Source organism: Myodes glareolus, chromosome 6 (genome assembly GCF_982192425.1).
Source record: "Myodes glareolus chromosome 6, mMyoGla1.1, whole genome shotgun sequence".
Lineage (NCBI taxonomy): Eukaryota > Metazoa > Chordata > Mammalia > Rodentia > Cricetidae > Myodes > Myodes glareolus.
The window spans coordinates 29,905,203-29,929,079 of NC_142031.1; the positions used below are offsets into that span (position 1 = coordinate 29,905,203).

General features: G+C 42.6%; 2 protein-coding genes across 3 annotated transcripts in view; one reads left to right on the top strand and one right to left on the bottom strand.

Annotated features, from left to right (window-relative positions):
* Nucleotides 1-813: 813 nt before the first annotated feature.
* On the top strand, nucleotides 814-5,753 carry Mrpl19 (mitochondrial ribosomal protein L19). The gene is made up of 5 exons (XM_048416439.3): nucleotides 814-1,062; nucleotides 3,331-3,449; nucleotides 3,626-3,760; nucleotides 5,067-5,248; nucleotides 5,361-5,753. Exons 1-5 carry the CDS (start codon nucleotides 842-844, stop codon nucleotides 5,580-5,582), a joined length of 879 nt encoding a protein of 292 aa, XP_048272396.2. The 5' UTR covers nucleotides 814-841; the 3' UTR covers nucleotides 5,583-5,753.
* A 2,412-nt stretch (nucleotides 5,754-8,165) lies between these two features.
* The window catches only part of Gcfc2 (GC-rich sequence DNA-binding factor 2), a 38,063-nt gene continuing 22,351 nt past the window's right edge, over nucleotides 8,166-23,877 (bottom strand). Inside the window, exons 12-17 of one of the 2 annotated variants that reach the window (XM_048416438.3) lie at nucleotides 21,725-21,843; nucleotides 19,358-19,434; nucleotides 17,402-17,468; nucleotides 15,692-15,838; nucleotides 10,851-10,975; nucleotides 8,166-9,848 (exon numbers count right to left, since the gene is read on the bottom strand). In XM_048416438.3, coding sequence (XP_048272395.3) covers nucleotides 9,731-9,848; nucleotides 10,851-10,975; nucleotides 15,692-15,838; nucleotides 17,402-17,468; nucleotides 19,358-19,434; nucleotides 21,725-21,843 — 653 coding nt within the window. In that variant the 3' untranslated portion in view covers nucleotides 8,166-9,730. The other variant, XM_087907120.1, reaches the window with a different exon arrangement.

Sequence of the window (23,877 nt, forward strand, 5' to 3'; positions counted from 1 at the left end):
TGCCAAGTTGACAAACCAGCCAGCACCTATTATTCTATTTGGAGTTAATGAGAGCCAGCAAAAGAAGATACTCATCCTTCCCCCATGGAATGCATATTAGAGGAACTAAATACTAATATAATAATTATACAAGAGGTGAAGCAAAATTTCCAAACAGCATTCTACAAGGCTGGCTGTATGTATGATCAGAACTGGAGACACCAGGATGTTGCAGACCCAGAGTCAAACTACCAACCCTTTGTGAACCAACAGCCTTGGGACTGTTAGGTGAATTTATCTGGAGACCCCTCAATTCCATGAACACAAAGACTAAGAATGCCAACAGTCAGCATCTGAGGCCTACAGCGGAGACTTCTCCACTTCGTTATAGCACACCTAAATTGATGGACCCACCAATGTATTTGAGGAGTGTTTTACGGCCTTCTTTGTTCAGATACTATGAAAACTCCACGAAATTGTTACCCTATCAGAACATGGATTTATGGTGACTTAAATCTGTGTTCCTAAACCATGGTCACTAATACCTGGCTCCAGAATAAACTATCTCTTATTCCCTTTGAGGAGACAGTTGTGTTTTTGCATACAGGCACAGGCAAATAACAAGTGAAAACGAGACTGGAGCGGCGTTCCAGCTGTGAGGAACATTTACTGATGCTTTAGAGGACCCATGGTTCTCAGCTGTAACTCCTGCTCCAGGAAACTGGCCTCCTTTTGGCAATACAGTGTCCTCAAACTAGCGGTGATTCACAGGAAAGCAGATTGGTCCCATAGGAGCCACCGTCTGGCCATACCTCGTCGCACTGACTTCTGGGAGCTGTAGTTCTGCATTGCGTGTGTAGACATGGCAGCCCCCATGGCAGAAGGCTGTAGGGTGTCCCTGAACCTGGCCCGGAGCTTCCGAACGGCCAGGCCGCGGCTCGCTACACTCGCGTCTGATGTCTTCTGTGTCCGCACGGGACCGAGCCGGCTTCAGAGCACCGGACCTTCCGAGCCCAGTGGGTTCAAGCCACCACCGAAACCTGTCATGGTGGACCGGCGCCGAGCCCCGGAGGAACAGAGAAGGTGAGGCTGCCTCGGCCTAGAGGGCGTGCGCGGGCGTCTGCAGCTCCTAGAGCTGCCTGAGTGTTCGCACTGCTTACCTTGTAGCTGGGCTGCACATGCTCGAGTTCCGCGTCTGCCCCTCTCTAGATCCTGAAGAGACGCAGGCTTGGACTCCCATTCCTCAGTTTTATGTGTTCTAAACTTTTCATCATAGTTGCACCTGTGAACGTGTTTGAGTTGCCCTGACGTCCCCAAACCCTTCCTCCTGGGTGGAATCTGTTGGCTAACGCGGTGGATTTCTGAGCCACCTAGGTTTGCATAGCTAGATCCTGTTTCGGAACATTCACAACCAAGACAAATCTGACTTTTCGTGGGAAAAACTTGGTGCGATTTTGGGCTCCGTAAAAGGGGCGTGGCTTGTCTCTGGGCTTAAATATTTTAAATATCCTGTAGTTCTGATTTGAAATATGCTTGGACTTAGGAAAGCTAATGATTTAGAAAAGAAATATTTTTCTATGACCACATTATCTCATTGAGGTGGGAAAATAATCTTTCAAAAGCTGGCGAGATGCCTAGCCGTTAAGAACACTTGAGGCTCTTCCAGAGGACTCTCAGAGTGGCTCACAACCATCTGCAATTCCAGCTCTTGTGGATCTAGCACCTTCTTTTTGGTCTCTGAGGGAACCAGGCCATGTATGTGATACATATACATACATGCAAGCAAACACTCATAGACAGTCTTCAAAAGGTAACAGTATGGACCAACAGTGAGTGGTACAGGTGTCTCTTGTGCAAGCCTGTCCACCTAGATCCATCCCTAGAAACACAGTGGAAAAAAAGACCCTACTCCAAAATTCGTCTTTGCACCCCTACATGGATGCTATGGTATGCACCCCACCCCCAGTACACAACAATTATAAATATGGAGGTGTTTGTCTCCCTGTGTAGACAGGCGGGCCGTGAGCATACCGAGATCTGCCTGCTGCTGCCTACGACTGTTTGGATCAAGGTGAACACCACCATGCTTGGTGGGAGGTTTGCAGCTGGTGATTTTAATATATTTTCTCCATACTTACAGTTCAGCGGGAGACCTGTCGTCACAGGCTCTGCAGCCTGAGAGGCATGCAGTGTTCACACTAAACTGTGACAAAATTATAACTAACAGCAATAGTAACGTGTCAGTGGTTCATTAGCCTTAAACTTCAGGGTCTTTTTTTTTTTAAATAAATAGATGACAGCAAAGTTACCTAATTTCTATGAAGATTAATTTATGGTACTGAGTTAATCATCTTAAAGGGAACTATTTACTTTGGCTCGGGGTTTCAACAGTTTTAGCTAACTTTGCTTGGTCCTGGCCCTGTCACTTTGGCCTTGCAGTGACACAGTACAGCATGGCAGGAAGTATCAGTGAGGTAAAGCAAAAGAAACAGAAAGGGGCTGGGTCTCATTCTTGCCTTCAGGGTACATGCCCAGTGGCATTGCTGTGGCATAATTCTGTTGTTCACTGTAAATATGTATGGTTCTCATTGGTTAACAAAGAGCCGACTGGCTGATGACTGGGTGAGATTTTTTGGGGCAGGTAGAATGCTAGAAAGAAGGACGGTGTCTCGGAGACGCCATGAGATGCAGAGCGAACAGGGTGGGGAGTACATATATGAGGTAGATAAGCCTCGGGGCAGCACATAGATTAATAAAAGTGAGTTAATTTGTGTTACAAGAGCTAGCTAAAAACAAGGCTAACCTATCAGCCAAGCATTTATAATTAATAATAAGTCTCTGTGGTTATTTGGGAGCAGGCAGGTGGGAAAGAAAAGTCCGACTACATGACATGTTTTCTCTACTGGGTTGTAATTCTTTTTTGTTGTTGTTTGTTTTGCTTGAGACAGTTTCTCTGTGTAGCTTTGGAGCCTGTCCTGGAACTCACTCTGTAGAATGGGCTGGCCTCGAACTCACAGAGATATACCTGCCTCTGCTTCCGGAGTGCAATTCTTAAAGCTTTCTAACCCCCAGTGACTGCACAGGCTGGCAGCTAAGCTTTTAGCAAATGTGCCCTCTTGGACAATTAAGGTCCAGACTGTGGGGGTCTAGATGCTTTATAAGCTTTTAAACAAAATGTCTGGTGGGTACTTGGGAGCACTGACAGTTCAGTTTTAGAAATAACATGATTCCTTATTTAAATGGGATACATCAACATTATACCCTTTCATTTCTTTGTAAATCAGTTCTTCCCCTCACCCCCTTATATCGGCCCAAATTACCTTTTCCTTTTTAAAATGCCTTCCTTTATAGGTTCCTGAGTCCTGAATTCATTCCTCCAAGGGGCAGAACAAACCCTCTGAAATTTCAGCTAGAAAGAAAAGATATGCTCGAAAGGAGAAAGGTGCTTCACATCCCAGAGTTCTATGTCGGTGAGTGAGGTCCAGTGTCTGTCAGCAGGTGTGGGGGATAGTTCTTTGCATAAAGATTATTCTCTAGGTGTCTGGGTTTTGCTGTTAGTTATTTATTTCTAACATACTAAGTTATACACCTTATGTGTTCATTCCTGCGTCTCATGCCCGAGCTTGCTTCTCTTCTGACCCTGTAGGAAGCATACTACGTGTCACCACAGCCGACCCATATGCCAGTGGAAAAACCAGCCAGTTCCTGGGAATTTGTATCCAGCGGTCAGGAAAAGGACTTGGGGCTACTTTCACCCTTAGAAACACGATTGAAGGACAAGGTATATTTCTTCTTGTGCTTCCAGAATGTGAAAATGGGTTTTCCCCAAGAGATAACATGTGCTTTGCAGTGGATAGAGATTTGTGTTCACTGTTTAATGGACTGTTGGAGGGTCTACTTTCTTTTGAAAGCTTTTTATTATATGGACAACACCCATTAGGATTAGACTTTCTGGGCTGGGCATGGTCACATATGCCTGTTATCGTAGCACTAGGAATATGCTGAGGCAGGAGGATATCTTTTAGTTCAAAACCAGGTTGGACTACATAGTGAGACCCTGCCTGTATACACATGACATCTTCAAGAGGGGAAGCAGTGAGGGGAGGATTCCTTTTGCTTTATTAGTAGTGTGTTTGAGACAGGCTCTTCCCATGTAGGCCATGAGTGGCCAGGGTTTTGCTATATGGAGCTGGTTGACCTCAAACCTGAAGCAATCCTCCAGTCTCTTGCCCTCTGAGCATTGAGATTAGGATTAGGGATGTGAGTCTTCACATTTAGCAGGATCCTCCTTTTTCCAGAGTCCACCGGGACAGATAGGATGGTGTCCTTAGGAGTGAAGGCCCCTGCTTTGCTTATGTCATGACAGTTGCTGTAGTCAGCACTGCACTCTGGATTCAGAAGCAATCATGCATGCCATGACTAGCACAGTAGAGGAACAAATAGTGAAGTTCTAGAAAGATCAAGAATTGAAATGGCAAGCAAGAGTGTTTACTCTTCCCAGTGCACCTCAGGGTTCTCAGGCGTGAAGTTGTCAGAGAACTGTTACTGCGAGAGGAGCCCTTCAGGGTGAGTTCTTGAGGGGTCACACTCAAAACAGTGTCTTGTTCCCCAAGTAGAGGGCCCTGCCTGCTGTTCTAGTTTAGCCTCTGTTGCTGCCATAATACACTCCTGTCCAAAAGAAACTTAGGGGAAGAGAGTTTATTTCAGTTTACACGTTCAGGTCATAGCCTCCAGTGGAACTAAGACAGAAACCATAGAAGAATGCCATTCGCTGGCCCACTCCTAAGCTCATGGTTACCCAACTCTTCATCCAGCCTAGGACCACCTAGGATGTCCAGGAATGGTAGCTCCCATGGGGGACTAGGCCCTCATGTATCAACTGGCCATCAAGACAGTGATCCTGTCCTGTAGGCCAATCTGAGACTTACATGACATCATTCAATTTTCACTTTTTAATTTAAATGGATTTGGTTTATTTTGCTTTAGTAATCTTCAGTTTAGAAATTTTATGTGTTCGCTCCATCTCCTACTTGCTAGCTTTGTAGTACATGACTATATTATGAAGTATAAGCATGTTCCCTTTTTAGGTGTGGAGCTTTGCTTTGAATTGTATAATCCTCGAATCCACGAGATCCAGGTGGTGAAGTTGGAGAAGCGACTGGACGACAGCCTGCTGTATTTACGGGACGCTCTCCCCGAGTTCAGCACCTTTGATGTTAACATGAAGCCGGTCCCACACGAGTCCTCCCAGGAAGTGCCTGTTAACAAGGTACACCATGCACATGTGCTTAGGTGCCAGTTTGAAGAAGCACCCTGCAGAAAACTCAGGGAGACTTGTGTGTGCGTCTCACCAGCCCAAGTTCTGTTTTTGTTTTCCTTAGCTCCAAGTTAAAATGAAGCCAAAGCCATGGTCCAAACGCTGGGAACGTCCATACTTCAACATTAAAGGGATCAGATTTGATCTTGCTTTAACTGAGGAGCAAATGAAAGAAGCCCAGAAGTGGAGCCAGCCATGGCTTGAGTTTGATATGATGAGAGAATATGACACTTCAAAAATCGAAGCTGCGTTATGGGAAGAAATAGAAGCATCAAAGAAGTCTTGATCTTGGGAATGGTGAGGTGGCTGCTCAGGCCTGATGATCCGAGTTCAGTTCTGGAGCCCGGAGTGGAAGGAGAGAACTGATTCTGAAAGTTGTCCTTTGCCTTCTACATGCACACCCTAGCATGCGTGGACCCAACTTGTACACACACGTAAAAATATATTTTTCTTTTAAGCCCTTGTTTTGAGAATGCCTTTAGTTAATTGCAGGTATATTAGCTCGGGGTTTGGTTTGAAAGCCATTGTGTGCTTTGTAAGAACTTAGCTATTAAATCAAAGAGCACTACTCACCTTATCAGTACCTAGCATAAAGTCTGCACATCAGCTTATGGCGCTACACTGAGAATCACCCAACATTTGTTCCTTTTCTGGAGCCAGTGGAGTCAGCGTCACCAAAATGAGATGTACTGGGATATGAGCAAGGGGAGTAAAGTGGGAAATAATCATAAAGACACAGCAGTATGGGAGTTAAGTGTAATAGGCGCTGTAGAGGTGGATCAGTAAGAGCACTTGCTCTTGCAGAGGACCTGAGTTCAGTTCCCAGCACCCCGGTCTGTATTGTATGTATGTACATAGGTATCTAGAGACCAGAAGGAATCAGGTTCTCAGGAACAAGTCACAGCTGCTATGACCCACCTGACATGGGTGCTGGCAAACTGAACTCTCAATCACTAGCCATCTCTCCAGCCCTACACAGAATATTAAATGCCTTGTTTTGACAGGCTCATTAGCAGGTAGAAAAGGGTGCTGTTTTTCTCTGTGGAAGTCTCAAGGAGAATGTGCAGTCTGAGTTGTCATCTGGCTTCATTTCCCCCTCAGAGTTTACAAAAACCACTTGTGAGGAACTCCATAGCTCAACAGAAGACACCCCAGAGCACCTGGGAGACCACAGTGTGGACTGGGTGGTGAGTGTCCAACAGGAAGGTGGTCAGAGTGTATTTTTCTTACTTTCTGCATGAGTCAAGCCCTAGGGGGTCAAAACCCTGTGGGAACAGGAGTGTACTTGGTAATCCATCATGGGTTGGGAAGCTGGAATGCATCAGAGTAAAGGCTAGCCCACCTGTAACATCACAAAGCTAGCCTGGATCTTGGTGCCTACATCAGTGAGCCTCTCATCTCGGGGTGGCTTTTCTGGTGAGCACTTTCTGCGGTCCTTGTTGTCTTCCTGGCTACCTCCTGTAGATGGAGCATAACTTTACTACTTTCCAGAGATGCACACTGACCTCCATGGCATACATGGTGTGCCTCTCGTGTTCTTGAATCCTTTCCCTCATGTGGCCATTTTACTCCTGAGAGAGACGATCTGGCCTGTACTGTCAATCTGCTTTATGTTTCCTTGTTACAATTCTGGTAATAGTGCTTTAGTTCCATGCTGAGAAACACAGTCATTCGGGCTTCTGTTCCTTATGTATGACTTCAAAGTGTGTAGTTTTAAGTCTTCACGGTAATGAAATGATAGCATTGTTCCTTGGTGCCGGTATATTTGTATATACATTTTGGGGTGAACCTTTTAATGCAGTGACTTTGGGAAACTTGGCAGTTGTTGCTTTTCTCTCAACTTCCTGGAACTGTTACTTGGAGTTTAGATACCCACTACACCCTCCTTCCTTTAGTGTATGCATATGTGACTATGGGAGTGTGCATCAGATCCGCTGGTGCTGGGATCCGAACTCTGCTGAGCTTCTCCAGTCTCTGCCTGAGTAGCATCTCCTCTGATTTTCCCGAGTCTCTGTTTTAGAGTTTCCAGTTATATCTGTGACTTGTCTGTTTGGGTGTTGTGGGTGGGTAGAAAAATGAGGTGGAACCAAGGCTCACTCAGCTCCTTCTGTCAGTACTGGGCTGGGGATTCCCTGTGGAGTACCAGCGCTAGGTTGTGCACCTGCATGTTTATTCCCCTTACCCTGTTTCAGTGCTGACATTACATTTATGAGTCAGTGTAAGGAGAATAAAATCTACCCCAAATTAGTTTTCTAATTCATGAACATGGTCTCTCTCCCCAGTTAGGACTTTTTAGAGTTTTTCTTGCCAGGTGTGGTGACATGGCCTGCAATCCGAGGGCTTGGGAGGCAGAAGGGTCCCAAGACGAGTGTCACTTACACCTCAGAATGAGACCCAGTCTCCAGAGAGAATAGAACAGTGGGACCAGCCGAGATAGAGAAGAAAGGTGTGTCAGGTCTCCCACAGCCCCAGCTGGCTAGGAGTCTGTGAGCTGAATCACCAGGTGAGTGTCTGCCCGGCTGTGTCAGTGCATCCATTCCACAGTGACGGCAGGGTTGGCTTCACAGCATGTTTCAATTTCCAGAGTGTCTGCCCAGGTTAGACCAATGAGTATATCTACCCACGTCTATCTCTAAAAAAATCCAAAGCCAGAGAACAGCTTCCAAAAGTCCACTGGAACAGTTAAAAAACTAGAAAATTCAAGCTGGGAAGTGGTGGTGCACGCCTTTAATCCCAGCACTTGGGAGGCATAGGCAGGTGAATCTCTGTGAGTTTGAGGCCAGCCAGGTCTACAAGAGCTAGTTCCAGGACAGGCTCCAGAGCTACAGAGAAACCCCATCTCGAAAAAATAATGATGACAACAACAACAAAACACTGGAAAATTTAATGTAATAAAGTCTTTGCCATTTATATACAAAACTTTCTGTACACACACACACACACACGTGCTTTTGTAATGAGCAGCTGTCTAAAACGACATTAACGTGAGGATTCAGCAATGTTTGGGCTTTCTGTGGGGTTCCGTTTGTACAGTTTGTACAACAGTTTTAACATCTTCACGTAGAGAAGCACAAGCTTTCACTGCTATAGCAAAAACATGTCAGCTGTTCATATTACATGCAGTCTTGAAAGTAGGGCTTCCAAGTATGTAAACGCGGGCCAGAGTCACATCTTACAATATAACCAACATTTTCCAACTACCTTTAGGGCAATAATTTATACACGGGGTCATCACTGAGTAGCTTAACAGACTTAACCCCAAAAAAATCATTTTGCAAAAAATTCCTAATTTCTTAACTATCTTGCCTTAGTCTTCCTTAATAAGACAAATACTTTACATTTCTGTATTTAAAATTGCAGTGGCCTTCTTAATTTTACAATGAATGATAAAACAAAAATCCTAACTTGCTACCAAGTGATAACTTCATTATCAAAAAAACCTTAAAATTCAAAGAAAAATGTTAAGTTTTTTGATAAATTATTTGCCAGAACACAGGCAAAAGATCAATATTTTTAATATGGAAGTATAATAAGTCTCTAGAAAAAGATGGATATAGTTCACAAAGAATTACAGATAACCCAAACCAATATGTCTTCCTTCTTCAACAGGGGCTGGAGAAACAACTTAGTGGTTAAGATCTCTTCCTGAGGGCCTGAGTTTGACTCCCAGCATCTATATATTGTGGGTCACAATCTCCTGGACCCCTAGTTCCAGGGAATCTGATACCCTCTGGCCTTTTATGGTCTCTGCGTGGAAGTGGTGTACATAAAGTCACCCAGGTGTATACATAACCACACATACAAAAATAAACCTTTTTAAAAAAGATTTTTTTCCCTAACAAATTAACAATGAACTAAAAATCTGGAGACTCACTAGCACTCTTTCACTGAGTTCATACAATCAACTGGTACAGATTTTAGAAGGACAATTTGTTATAAAAATGTGTTAACCATCTCATAATTAAGCAGCTCATTCTAAGATTCCCTCATTAGCTGATGTGTAAACAGTGGGAGTTTTAATGCCAAAGCTGGCTGGGCAGTGGTGGCACACGCCTCTAATCCCAGTACTCGGGAGGCAAAGGCAAGTGGATCTGTGAGTTTAGGGCCAGCCTGGTCTACAAGAGCTAGTTCCAGGACAGGTTCCAAAGCAACAGAGAAACCCTGTCTTGAACCCCCCACCCCCCCAAGAAAAGGGATGCCAAAGCTGACGATGGCTTTAACTCTGGCCATGCTTCTGTGTACCCGATTTCTTCAACTCCTTCTCAGCCCGAGGAAGAACAGCTGCTGCTGTGCAGGTAGCGCCCTCGGTCACACAGCGCCAGGAAGGGCGGCCTCCAGGACACTGCAGTGGACAGAGGATGAAGAGGCAGCACTGTGCACAGGAGTGGAACTGAGCACTTTCATCAATGACTCTCAACACCTCCCACAGCGCACTCAAACGCCTGTAACTGGGGGTGTGGGGGGCTCCAGGTGATATTCCTCTATAAGGGATTCGGCTTGACTCAGAGCTTTTACCTTCATCAGGATAAGAACTATTTCATGGACTTCATTCCTGAAAAGAAAAACCAAAACGCATTGACTCCCCGCTAATGCAGTAGAGCCTACAGGTGTATGAGTGGTAGGAAGTCTTTAGTGCAGTGGGCCCTAAGCTTGATCCTTAGGACAAAACATAAGATGAAATAAAATGAATGAAAGAGATAAATTTAGAAGAAAAAGTGCTGTAACATGTGAAGGGAGTCACAGTGGACTCAGGATCTATCAGTACCTGAAACAGGAGCTCCATCTAAGTATTTAAAGTCTGTTACATCACTGGGTGAAGTGCTGGTTAATCCCTAAGGCACAGTGACACTAGCTATCATGTCACACAGAAACATGTTAAATGTGCTGCTGGCATGAACAAACGGGTGCTGATAGCTCCATAAAAACACAGCACATACAGTATATTACACCATACTCATACAGTATATTACACCATACTCGACGCTGACTACATTATTCATTTTTGTATTCGCCACATATACACATATGCATTACAGCATGTCGGTGGCAGCCTGTATCATACCTATTTGCATGAGCAATGAACAGACCATAGTATTGGCACAGACAAAACAGTCCAATGATGGATTTCTTAGACTGGCCCCAGCTTCATACACCTCATGATTGTAATTGCAAAGCCCAAATACAGAGTATCCTGGAAAATGAATGTGACTGGCAATAAAAAGCAGAACACAGAGCAAGCCTGCCATGAGGGTCTCCACAGTGCTGTGCTGTTCGATTCTACAGCCACGATACTGCCAGCTAGGTGGAGCAGTCACACCAAGACTTCATCAATACTACAGAAGGATGCTAGGCATGTGCCACAGTGCCTGGTTTATGAGTTCTTGGATTGAACCCAGGGCTTAGCGCTGTTAGGCAAATACTATGCCAGACTAGTTACATCTGTAAATCCAGATGTTAAAAATTATAGTAAAAGTACAAATCTTCCTTAAAATTGCTGAAAGCATTCAAAATTCTTGAATTATGCTTTGGAGGTGAAAGATTAAATGAGCATTACCTGAATTCACTTGTGGATAATTTATGTGCAGACCGCAACAAAAACTGAATGAAGTTTTCTAGTTGGGGAATCGATGTCCTCATAGCAGAGTTCTCAAACCATTTCTCTGGTAGACAGGCTGCTATCTGTCAAGACACATGGTAGGCTTAAAGCACAATAGCAAAGAAAGTTTGAGATTTCCCTTTCCTGTGTCAAAGGTAATATGGCTTGGTAGAGGGCTCAGTGGGTAGCAGCACTGGCTGTTCTTCCAGAGGACCCAGGTTTGATTCCTGTAGCCCACATAATAGCTCCCAACCATTTGTAACTCCCGTTCCAAGAGATTTGATGTCCCCTTCTGACCTCAGGTACTGCATTCACACAGTACAAACATATAAGCAGGCAAAACATCCATATATACAAGATAACTGAAATGGAAAAAAGTCACTCAATTAAAAAAAAATTCTTCATTGCTAAAAGCTTAAAGCAGATGGAATCTGCTCTGTGCATTGTTTAGCAATGCTTATAATTCCCCATACACAAACATTCAAAAGAAGAAATCAACAGGTGATTGTAAATATGTTGAATGGAAGAAAAAGAATGACAATTTGACCTATACCAGTGTGCTTTCTATGTCCGTAGAAGCCAAAGAGATCACTTTTTAGTGCACATGAGACAAACAAGCAGAAAAAAAAAAAAGGGTTTTCCAAAAATAACACAATTAGGGGGAAAGTCAAAAAAATGTTGAAAAAAAAATAACTTCCTCATAGCAACAAGAAGGAAAAAGAAAGAAGAGGGAAAGACAGAGTTCCCGGACAGTCGTGCAGGCCATGCTATCATTGGTAACATCAAGACCAGGATCTGGAGAAAGGAGAAAGCAAAAGCACCTCTGTGATGGAGTACAAATTCTGGAAAGTACCTTATAAAATAGAGCTGGTGTCAGCCTTAAAACAGTTGTAAAGAATGGTGGTAGGCATCTGTAATTTTAGGATCTGAGAGACCCGAGCAGAAAGGTGTAGGAGGATCTTCTGTCTACGTGTTACTTTCATTGGTTAAATAAAGAAGTTGCCTTGGCCTTTTGATAGGGCAGCTCTTGGGTGGGTGGAGTAGACAGAACAGAATTCTGGGAGGAAGAAGGTAGTGAGGCAGATGCTATAGCTCTTCTCTCTGAGATGGACGCTGGTTAGACTCATGCCGGTAAGCCACAGTTAAGTGGCGATACAGATTATTAGAAATAAGTTGAATCAATATGTGAGAGTTAACCAATAAGAGGCTAGAACTAATGGGCCAAGCAGTGTTTAAATGAATACAATTTGTGTGTTGTTATTTTGGGGTATAAACTAGCCAGGTGGCCGGGAGCTGGGCGGCAGGAACGCAGCCCGCTGCTCCTTTTACAACAGAAAGGGATTTGAGTTCAAAACCAGCCAGCCTTGGTAGCAGACAGATCCTGTCTCAAAACAATGACAGGGCTGGGTGTTGCTGAATGTGTAAGTGGCAGAGTAGGTGTAAGTGGCAGAGTAGGTGTTTAAAGCATCTGAGGCCTCGAGTCTAGACTTAACAGCAGCAGCAGCATCAACAAAAGCAATATAAAGTAAATAAAGGCCAGGAAAAAAGACTTACTGTATTATTAATTATTGAGAAAAAATGCAGATGTGGGACTGCAGAAGACAGAGACATGGAAGAGCTGCTTGTCAAACTATCTTTAAAAGTTTTGGAACCAGTCTTCACTGGCTTGGAACTGTCATTTGTGTGTGCTTCCCAGTGCTTTGCTATTTTACATGTGTCTGTAGGTTCTCATGGAGCCAGCAAGCCTGTCCATGTATGAGGTGAGACCATTCTGTTGACCTGTGGCCTGCTTCTCAAAACACACTTCTCCTTCATTACTTTTGAGATGACTTTGCAGTCAACTTGAGAACATTCCAGACAGAGAATGATTTAAATTTAAGAACTATAAGGATGGGATTATAGTTGTGCTACCAAGCCTGGATTCCTAAGCACCATTTAATACCATTTTTACCTTACGGGCAGATCAAATGTTTTGGGGACATTTGAGTATTGTAGTGTTTTGAATAAAAACAGCCTCCCTAGGTCCACATACTTGAAAATTTGAAGTCCAGTCCCCCAGTTCATGGCACTGCTTGGGGAGGTTAGAGAACCTGTGGGAGGTGATGCCTTACCGGAAGAAGTCCATCACTGGTGAGCTGAAAATGTGATCTCAGTATTCTGTTGTCAGGCCTTCCCCTTCATTACAGACTCTCTCTCCGAAACTACAACCCCAAACAAACTCGATCTTCTTTAAGTCTCCTTTGGTCATGGTGTTTTATCACAGCAACATAAAAGTAACTAATGCAGGTAGTTTGAGCTACCTTTAGTAAATAGTGCTATAATGTTCTTTGTACTTAAAATCTGTATGTTCAACTCTGATTTTGTCCTAGCATAAATTCTTAGAAGTCAACATTTAAAACTTTCAACATTGTCCTGAAGAGCTGTGTTCTCTTGCCAGTGACAGAATCTGTTTTCCAGAACCAGTACGCTGGATACTACAGGCCACAAGGCTTCTATAGCCCACGAATGGTAGCAGCCCAGGCTTACACCACAACTGGGGATTTTAGTGAAACAGTAACAGCAAAGCCCCACTGTTGTGCACTGCTGGCTGTACAAGCACCTTCGCAGTACACTGACTAGCAGGTCTCTGTTGGTGCTGTCACTCTTTGCCACAATGTTTGCAGGTTGTTTTCCAGACCCGTTTGTGGTGATTTGACTTGTATATTTTGGAGCCACTTCCAGACTTTTAAAATTTGATGTGGAGTTTAATCTTATGTGTTATAGTTGCTTTCCTAATTTCTAACCTAGTTCTTTAACTCTTTAGTTTTCCTTCTTCCTTTTCTCCCTGCCTCCCTTCTGTCTTGGTTTGTCTTGAACTCACGATCTTCCTGCCTGAGCCCCTCAAGTACTGAGATATGGAGTGTGCAAACCGTACTTGGCTCCTGGCATCATTAGTAAATACTTTCCTCCACCACTGCTGTTTCAAACCAGAATACTGATTCTTAAATATAAAAGTAGCTGCTGGGTTTTGCTGTTAAATGATTTGTGTACTCATGTGTAATCTCCAAAATGTAGTATGAGGGCTGGCTTGTTGGGGTTTCTGTCCCTCCCAGTACCCCAACAGCCGGCAAGCAACAAAGAAAATCACATACGGGACTCCATAAGATTATAAACTGACTGGCCCATTAGGTCAGGCTTCTTGTTAACTCTTATAACTTATGTTAACCCATTATTCTCATCTATGTTAGCCATAATGGCTCCGTACCTTTCTCAGCTGGGCAAGTTACATGCTGCCTCTTCGGTGGTCTGCGCAGGAGTGGCTGAGAGAGAGCTTCTGCTTCCAGAATACTCCCAGTCTCTTTGCTCCACCCTACTTCCTGTCTGGCTTTCCCGCCTATACTGCCTGCCTGGCCAATCAGCGTTTTATTAAAATATGATTGACAGAATACAGATAATTCTCCCACACCATTTCCCTCTTTTTTTTTTTAAACAAAGGAAAATACCCATAGTCCATTTGTTGGGAATGTGGGCGTAGTATTTTAGTCTACTTCCTGCTGGTCGGGGGCGCTGATAATCTTATGGGGACCTAAAGAAAATTTAGAGTTATAGTCAAGTCCTGACTGAAGTATCCTGTGAGTCTTGATCATCTCAGGCAGCAGTCTTGGATCAGTTCTGGATGTAGACCTCTGTCATCTGGGCCATCTGTTCCTATCGGAGATTTTTTAGGTGGCCTCCCTTGGTCAAAGGTGATTATTTTTAACTCTGAATAAATCCAGAGTCTCTCGTTTTTTGTGGAAACAAAAGCAAAATCTCTTCTCCAAAGTAACATACCTTTTGACTTCAGTTTTGAAGCCAAGGTATTTTCAAAATACCTATTTTGGGTTAGTTTAGCAGCATTTATAAACAAAAGTCTTTTAGCAGCTGTTGCTCCTTCCTCAACAATCAATTTAAAGAGAGCATAATAACATACAGTATCAAGATTTTCTGTGCATTTTTTATCTTTATGTGGCTTTATTTTAACCTCTATTTTTTTTATTTTTACTTTTACTTTTTGAGACAGGATCTTTGTATATCTTTGTCCTGGAATAACACTGTAGACCAGGCTGTCTTTGAACTCACAGAGATCCTCCTGTCTCTGCCTCCCCAGTGCTGGGCTCAAAGGTGTTTGCTACCACACCTTGAACTCACAGAGATCCACGTGTCTCTGCTTCCCCAGTGCTAGGATTAAAGGTGTGTACTACCAAACCTTGAACTCAGAGATCTGTCTGTCTCTGCCTCCCAGGTATTGGGATTAAAGGTGTGTGCTACCACACCTTGAAGTCACAGAGGTTAACTACCTCTGTCCCTTAAAGTCACAGAGGTCAACATGCCTCTGCCTCCCAGGCATTGGGATTAAAGGTGTGTACCACCACACCAAAATTTAATTATTTGGTTGTAATATAGATTTTAATAACTATATCTTTAAGAGTCATTCATGTCTTCGTATGTTTATGTACAAGTTCCTGAAGAGGCCAGAAGAGGGCACTGAATTCCCCACCAGTGCTGAAGTTACAGGTGTTATAAGCTGCCCAATGTTGGAACTATGAACTAAACTCAAGAGCAGTATGCAGTCTTAACCACTGAGACATCTCTCCAGTCCTACTACTTAAATCTCTGCTGTTACTGTTTTGAGAGAGGGTCTAACCTTGTAGTCCAGGCTGACCTAGAGCTTGCAACACTTATACCTCAGCTTCTCTAGTGATGGTATTAGAGATATAAGCTACCACACTAAAAATTACAGACATTAATGACACAATTAGAATTGACTCTATATAGCTTACCTGGCTGCACTTTTTAACAGCATCTGGTCCAGGGAAGGCATGAGTAAGAGCAATAATAAGATAGCGATTCAGCAGCTTCCCTAGTCCTAGATCTTGCAAGGTGTCATCTGGGAGAAGTCCATTCCAAAGAAGAATATTGCGGAAGAGCTAAAAGAAATACCAAGTAGTTATGTGTGCTTGCCCTAAAAGCTGTAATGGTAAATAACAACTGGTCCAACTCCCTCACTCTCACTAGTTGGCCCTGTTGTAAATGTCAGCTTTGGAACAAAGAACATTCCCAAGTAAATACCTGATCCTCACCTCCATCTATTTGCTCATCCTACTTCTATTATTAGGGTAACCAACTCCAATATACCTCATGCAACTCCACTGCAGCCCCTCCAGATCAGTGCCCCACTGTAACGCATCTTCTTATTGTCTGGGGCCACTAAGCCTAAGAGTGCAGTTTACCAGGAACAGAAAGCAATGTCAAGGCTAGTGCTGGTATTAACGTGTACTGCTAGGAAGCCTGGCAATGCCAAGAACCTCGTAGCTGACATGTAAAACAAGACAACCTAAGAATCTCCTGATAACAGGTTAAGTGGCTCATAATAAGATCTTTAATGAATACATGTTGCATTTGGAGGGCTGAATTCAAGTTTCTGTGAATTGTGAGAAATCTGGGTCTTCTCCTAGTATTCTGAGTGCTGAATGACATCTGGACTAGTAACAAGCCACACTTCACACTGTCACTGTCATCGCTGCCTGTCCTGGAAAGCATCTTCCCCGGCCTGGCCAGGACACACATTCACTCACTGCACTGAAACTGCTCCTGCTAAGGACATTTATGTCCTTCTAATTTCTCAAACACAATGGACATTTATTACCCCCTAGTTCTTTATCATGGCATTTAATACTCATTTTCATTCTTGAGCTCCTTGAGGCACAAAGGTTCACAATTCATTATAAGGTACATCTGAAGACCCCACCCCCACTCAGTTCCCCATCCCAGTCTTTTCAAAACTTGTCACTCATGGCCAAATACTGCCTATGCATAACTGCTGTCAAGTTCTCAGCTCTGGCCTAACCCCTGCAACAGGGACTTGTATGCCACCTGTATTGTGTTACATTTCCACAGTTCTGTGTGATTTACTACATCCAAAGGAGATTTCAGTCTCCCCCAAGCCTGCATCTCCTACATGTTTAAGAATGGTATAACACCAGGTGCCAACATCAGGCACTTGGCTGTGATAAGCCGTGTGTTCCTTACATGTCAGCTGTGGACTCTTTCTGATGCTTCACCTGAAATATCATTGGAACTGATCTCCTTATCATATCTACCTCCACTGACTTGACTTTAACTTTAGCTTCAATCAAGGGTAGTCAGTTATGACCTGAGATTAAATTCAACCCAGTGCTTCTTTTGTAGGGTCCATGAGACAAAAACTGCTTTTACATTTATAAAGGACATTATAAATATTAAAACGTAAAACAGAATAAGGCATGGTAGCACATGCCTTTAATTCCAGTACACAGGAGACAGAGACAGGAAGGCCTATTACAAGGCAGCCTGATCTCCATAGCAAAGACCAGGAGAGCCAGGACTATATAGTGAGACTATGGCTCAAAATTATTAGTGCTTTTGTACTGAAGTGGCAAAGTGGAGTTCAATACATATGTATGGATGCAAAGATTAACAGAGATACATTTTAAAGACAGTACTCTGCTTACCTTTAGAGCCCCCCAGAACTGTCTTTCTTGGAACTTTGAATGTGGTGACATCTTTCCTTCTTCGGAACTAATTTGAAACAAATGAGGAGGAGGGGGAAGGAAAGGAAAAAGAGAAGATATAAAGGACTATTATTTTTTCAGAAAACCGCAAAAAAAAAAAATAGGACTTTTTGTTGTTTGTTGTGTTTTGAATTCTGTGCATATCTGTATGTCTGTGTATGGTTTGTGCACAGGAATGCATTGCCTGCAGAGGCTGGAAGAGGCCACTGGAGTCCCTGGAGTTGGAGTTACAGGCAGTTGTGAGCTGCCCAACCTGGGTGCTGGGAATCAAACTCCAGTCAGCTCCGGAAGAACATTATACTCTTAACCACCAAGCGACCTCTCTGGTCCCTTTTTGTTTATTTTTAACTAAATAACTTAAATAAAAAATTAATCAAGGCCCTCTGGTGGTATCTACCAAGAATTATAAACGCATCCACACCCAACCAACAAGAGTTTCTGCAAGTGTGTCTTGTAGCTAGAACTGCTTGAGCACAGAACGGTGTATTGCCAGTTTGTTTATAACCTCGCTGTTGGGAAGATTATCACTCACATGCTGGTCAGTTATAGAAAACCTACATGCCTACTGTGCACTGAGAAAGGAACAAACCTGCCTGTACCTGCTTATAATATACTTCATCTCATATAGAAGGCGGGGGAAATAAGGTTATAGCATATATAAGATAAATGGCAAAAATCTGCAGTCAGAAGTCAGGGTAAAAGTAAATATATCTCATTTTAGGGAACTGGAGAAACAGTCCAGCAGCTAAGAGCACTTGCTGTTCCTGCAGAGGACCGGGGTCAGTTTCTACACCCACAGTTGTGTGGTTCACAACTGCCTGTAATTCCAGCTCCAGGGGATCCAATGCTCTCTTCTGACTTCTTCTGAAGTACACATACATACACACAGGCAAATGTTCACAATATATAAATCTTAAAAACAAAACACAATCTCATTTTAAAGATATACTTGATTTTAGCCAAAAGACTCAAGCAACTGCCTTAAATATGAATAAACCACAAGCATACTTTGAACTATGTGAATATATTAGTTACCTAAAACAGCACAAAAACAAAACTTACTGGGACATAATTTTTATTTGCAGATACCTCTTCCTGACTCAGATAAGCCAGAAATCTCCAAGTCTCCCACTCCTAACTTTCATCGTGGGAGTATCACTGGGTAGCTAGAGTTCACAAATTATCACTACCAAGAAGGTTTTCTTGGCAAGTATATGACCATAAATCAAGCCCCGTGTTTCCTAAGATGAACAGAGCTAACATCTGCATCCATGATGCTCCAGGCTGTGCTATGCATCCTCTGTACATGGCACTGCTCTGTTCTGAACACTGTCTTCATCATCCTGCTGTCCTGTGGGGGTAGCTATTGACTTCTCCCGCCTTGTACTGATGATAATGACAGTAAGGACCCAAGGTCAAACAACCCAAAATGGTAGAGCTAAGCACCTGTGCTCTTTACTTCTCTAGGTTACAACCTCCTGATTCTAGGGTAAATTTAAATACAGGAAACAATCAAACACAATGTCCAAATGTTAAGCATCATACATATGTGGGGCACATATGTGTATGATTTAGAGAAATACTTGCTGAAATTTCAGTTTGCATCTCAGAACAGTAAGTAAGTGCTTTAGGTCTAGAAAAGACTAAAGTGTTTTTTGCATTACATCCTACAAATTTGTATTCTCTAAGGGCTAGATAGGATGGCACATGCCTCTAATTCCAGCATTTGAGAGGTGAGGGCAGGAGTACACATATAATGTTGAGGAATTCAAGTTTATTCGCAACTTTGTAGAAAGTTCAGGAAGAGCCTGAGTGACATCAGGCTGTGTCTTACATGACCCTATTCCTCCTCAAAGAAAAGCTATTTCCCAGAGTATAAAAATTAAGAGCTCTTACCTCTTAGGATATAGAGGAATAAAAACATCATCTTCTATTGACTTCTTAATTCTCTCAGCAACAGATTTAAGTAAATCCTATTTAAAAATTTGGAAAGCATCAGCAAGCTATAATTGGAAATATAGTAACCAAATCAGAAAATTTTAATGGTATGAATGGTTCTGCAGGCACAACACTGTTACAACACTGTAGGAACTTGGAACATGCATGCGGTTGTCAGTGAGTCCCTCTCACTGCTGTACTGCATTCTGTGCATGACTACTACTATTAAACACTTGATGGTTTCCTCTTAGGGGGTCCATTATGCTTAATGATGCTATTAAATACCTAGCAGAAGTCTCTTAATGTATACAGAATAAATATATACACTAAAATGGAATTGCCGGAATAAAGCTCATGACCTTGTATTCAGCTTTGTACAATGATAACTAGAATGGTAGTACCTGATACTAGAAACCCAGTAGCTGGGGAGATCATAGGCCCTAGGGGCAACCTCCCCACTAGGGTCTAGCCAACTGATGTGGCATCAAACTACAGCTTAATATTTGTTATCCACAGACAAATGCTATTCATCCTTAACCAGAAAAGCTGTCTTTGCAGTAAATAGAGATGAATGAAGAGACTTGTGTCCTCAGCCCCAAATAGGACATTATACCCTCCCCCCCTTTAATGCAAAAGAAATGCTGCAGAAGAGAGAATGGAAAGAATGTATGAGCAGAAGACAGGGAGAAGAGATACAAAATACTATCTTCAGGAAATGGCACAGCCATGGCAAACACGAGATCTGAGCAGCAGTGGCTGTCTGTGTAAGCCTGAGATGTCAAGAGCCAATCATGGCCTGGGGAGGTCATGGGGTCCTATCCTCCCTGATGAACTACTGATGGATTCTGGAGGAGAGACAGTTATTGGAATCTATCAGGCTGTAATAGATCCAAACTCATGGCCACACAGTCCTGGTTAGAATCAGAGGGTCACAAAACAAAACAAAAGGATGTGGACATAGGAAGGGAGCTGTGGGAGGGAAGGATGGCAGAGGCAGAAGGGAGATGAGAGCTGGGGTGAGAGTAGACAGTGTATTATGTACACACGAAACTGTCAAAGAACAAATTTAATCAGTAAAGGGAAAAACAAAACAACGAAACTCAATAGTGGAATCCCATCTGTAGCCCTCCCAGCTGTGTCTAAGACATTCTGTTTTCTTCTGAGCATGGTGGCACACGCCTGTAATGCCAACACAAGATATGCAGATCTCTGTGACTCCAGGCCAGTCAGGGCAAGACACCCTCCATCCTTACTATACTGTTTCCCTGTTTGTCTTTTTTTTTTCTTCCCTTTTCTGTTTCTTTTCTTTTTCTTTTTTTTTTTTTTAACTGTTTGCAAATCTGGGAAGTGCAGCCCTGTTCACTGTACTTTAGTCTCACTTTGAAGAGCAGTGTGATTTTGGGCAGCTTCCCACAAAGACCTCCAAGCTATCTGCCTAAGGTCTGTCTGGTTTTTTGTTTTGTTTTGTTTTGTTTTGTTTTTTAAAAAGAAAAACAGGCCCTGTCCTTCCCTTCTGATTCCTACAAGTTTTCCATAAAGTGTAGATGCAGGTCTTTGTTGACTTGTCGGTCCTTGAACTTTGGATAATTCATTTGGTTTGTATACCAACAATTATAAATGAGACAAATATTGAATTCAGTAACTCAACTTAAAGGACATTATATTATATGCATCTATTGCATGAAGTAGTAGCTAAAGCCTCTGACAACTCTCTATGTAAACACTCAGATCCACTAGGATAACTGAGAATAAAGGCAGAATGAAAAATACCCAGCTCTAATTACTACTACTAAGATGAACAGATGATGGGAGTTTAAAGTATTTCATATATCAGCAACATTTCTATAGTGACATGCTGTTCTCATTTTTAGAAAGACTCCATATATTGAAAATTGAAATTGGCTTACTACCAATAAAAAGAAGCAGTATGTAGCACACATTAATCTACTCTAGACCTTATACCAAGAATATTGCCCATAAATGTACAATTTAAGCAAATGCATTTTTAAACAAAAGCATATTGAACTAAATAAAATTTTATTTCTTTCTCCACTTAATTATAAGTAACATACTTTAAGAGTCCTATATCAATAGTTATAACAACAAAAGCAAAACACAAATTTTATTTTACCCCATCTTTTAAATACTTTCTATTCTGGCTTAATAAGAGAGATCACTTTCTAGGTAATATATCCACATATTAAAATCTGAGCTTGTATAAATTATTTTACTTTGTGTGGTATTGGAAACTAAACTCATGGTTCCATGAATGACAGGTCAGTGATCGACCATTGAGCAAAAACCCAAATCGGCAAAAATCATTACCTGTTTGCTTTTACTAACTTCATTTTCAGAAGCGGAATGTTCAAAAACCAGTCTGCAATGCACTGTTAAACTTCTTGTCTGTGAGGTTGACAGGGGATCCCAAATGAACTCTACAAAATCTGAAACACATGTCAGTGGTCACACAAGTTAGTAGATCATGCTTCTCATCTTTAGCACACCTGTTCCATTCTTTACTGAGGTTAAAAATCCATGGCCAATCATGACATTTCCGATTTACACATACTCTCAATTTCTAATCATTACCACTTCCTCTTTGCATACATCCTAATTTCTTTGTCCTTGGGTTTTGCTACACCTGTCAGGTTAATCTATAAGCCTAGATAAATTCACTTCTCACTAACTGTGCCTGCAATTTGCAGATGAAAGGTAGTTTTAAAGAAAGGTATACCAAACTGATCTCCCAAAATTCAAGTGAGCCTCAACGTCAGCCAGGAATTGTTTGCCCTAGCCTGCTCACTTGCCTGGTTGATTCTCCTGGTTCTTACTTCAGCTGAAGGATCTATACTTCCTTCCTCTTTCTACCCTCATGAGTATGGATTCACATTTGTGTGAATACTTGATCATGTGTGTGTGTGAAGCCTCATGCCAATGGTTGCTATTGTGGCTACCCAACTTGCTATTAGGATCCTCTGTCTGCATGTTATAAGCACTTGGGATTACATGCCAGCCACCATGCCTACCAGGTTTTTATGTGGGTTCTGGGGATCTGAACTCTAGTCCTCATGACTGAGTACAAGAGTTTTTAAACACTACACTATCTTCCTAACTCCAACAATCCCTAATACCCTCTTCAGTGCTATCCACCATTGTCTCTCCTTTTAAAACAAAATTCCTCAAAGTCCTGTCTAGATGTCTACTTTGTATTTGTCTCTCTGGAATCCTCTCAATCAGGCCTCAGAACTCTCTACAGAGGGGTGACTACATCTCTCAAGTTAAACAGGATATATGCATAGCCAGCTCCAAAGATTGATTCTAATTCTTCTGTGGCTACTGTCAGCAACCAAAACTGGGTCCCATCTTTCTTCCTGGAAATACTCTGCGTGGATTTTGGGACACCATCCTCCTGGTCTTCTCTCTGGTCTTTGCTGGGTACTTGTCACTTCTATGAGGACTCAATTTTGTTTCCTTCTTGCTCCTTCTTGCACTCACTTCCTTATTATTTCATGTCACTTCGTGACATTAAGTGTCATCAAAACACAGCCACCTCCTGCCTGAACTCCTGACTGGTAAACTCAGCAACCTATCTGATACTCCACTCAGAGACAGGCACCCAAAGCAACACAGCCCACCAGAGTGCTGCTGAGTTGCCTCCTTCAGATTCCCAACTGAGTCAAAACCATGGAACCTTTCTTAATGTTCTCCTGCTCCCCTGCCCCACAGTGGATCCTTCAGCACACACTGGAAGTGCTGTCTTCAGAACACACAGAATCAACCACTAGAGGGCCTGGGCTGTGCTCATCCTATTACAGGATGGTGGGCTCAAACAGATGTGTTTTGACAGAAACGGGAGAGGGGCGCAGAGTCAGAGAGATGTGGGACAGCTACCGGGGAAGTAAGATGTACTAGACAACAGGTAAAGCCACAAAACCATGTGGCAAAATGTAGATTAATAAAAATGGGTTAATTTAAGCTCGAAGAGGTAGTAATAAGCCTGAGTTACAGGTCAAACATTCTGTAATTGATATAGGCTGTTGTGTGATTATTTGAGACCAGGCGGTTGGGACAAAAGAAAAGCTCCGCCTCCATTTACAGAGTTAGGATTAAAAAGTTTGGATTTAAAAAGTAAACCACTGTTCAGAATGAATAATAATCTTCAAAGTTTAACCAAGTTAAAAACTCATTCTCTGGAATACAATAAAAAGATTCTGGTCAAATACTGTTTTAGTAAAAGAAGCCTCTAAGAAGCAAAGGCATCACTAGCTGCTAATGGCAGGCACACAGGAAATGTAGGGCTCTCAAAGAACAAGAAATGGAAAAGAAATGTAAGAAAAGGGAAAGAAATGTATGTAACACATATGACGGTGTGCTGCTCTTGACAAAGAGTGACAGATGACTTAGTGTGCCACCACTACTATTGTGGGCAACGTTTGTACAATAAGCATTTCCCAACCAGGCTAATTACATATGAAATC

Coding starts and splice junctions, on each gene's coding strand:
- Mrpl19 (XM_048416439.3), top strand. CDS start 842: ATGGCAGCCCCCATGGCAGAAGGCTGTAGGGTGTCCCTGAACCTGGCC. Junction 1,063..3,330: donor GCCCCGGAGGAACAGAGAAG/GTGAGGCTGCCT, acceptor CTTCCTTTATAG/GTTCCTGAGTCCTGAATTCA. Junction 3,761..5,066: donor AAACACGATTGAAGGACAAG/GTATATTTCTTC, acceptor TTCCCTTTTTAG/GTGTGGAGCTTTGCTTTGAA.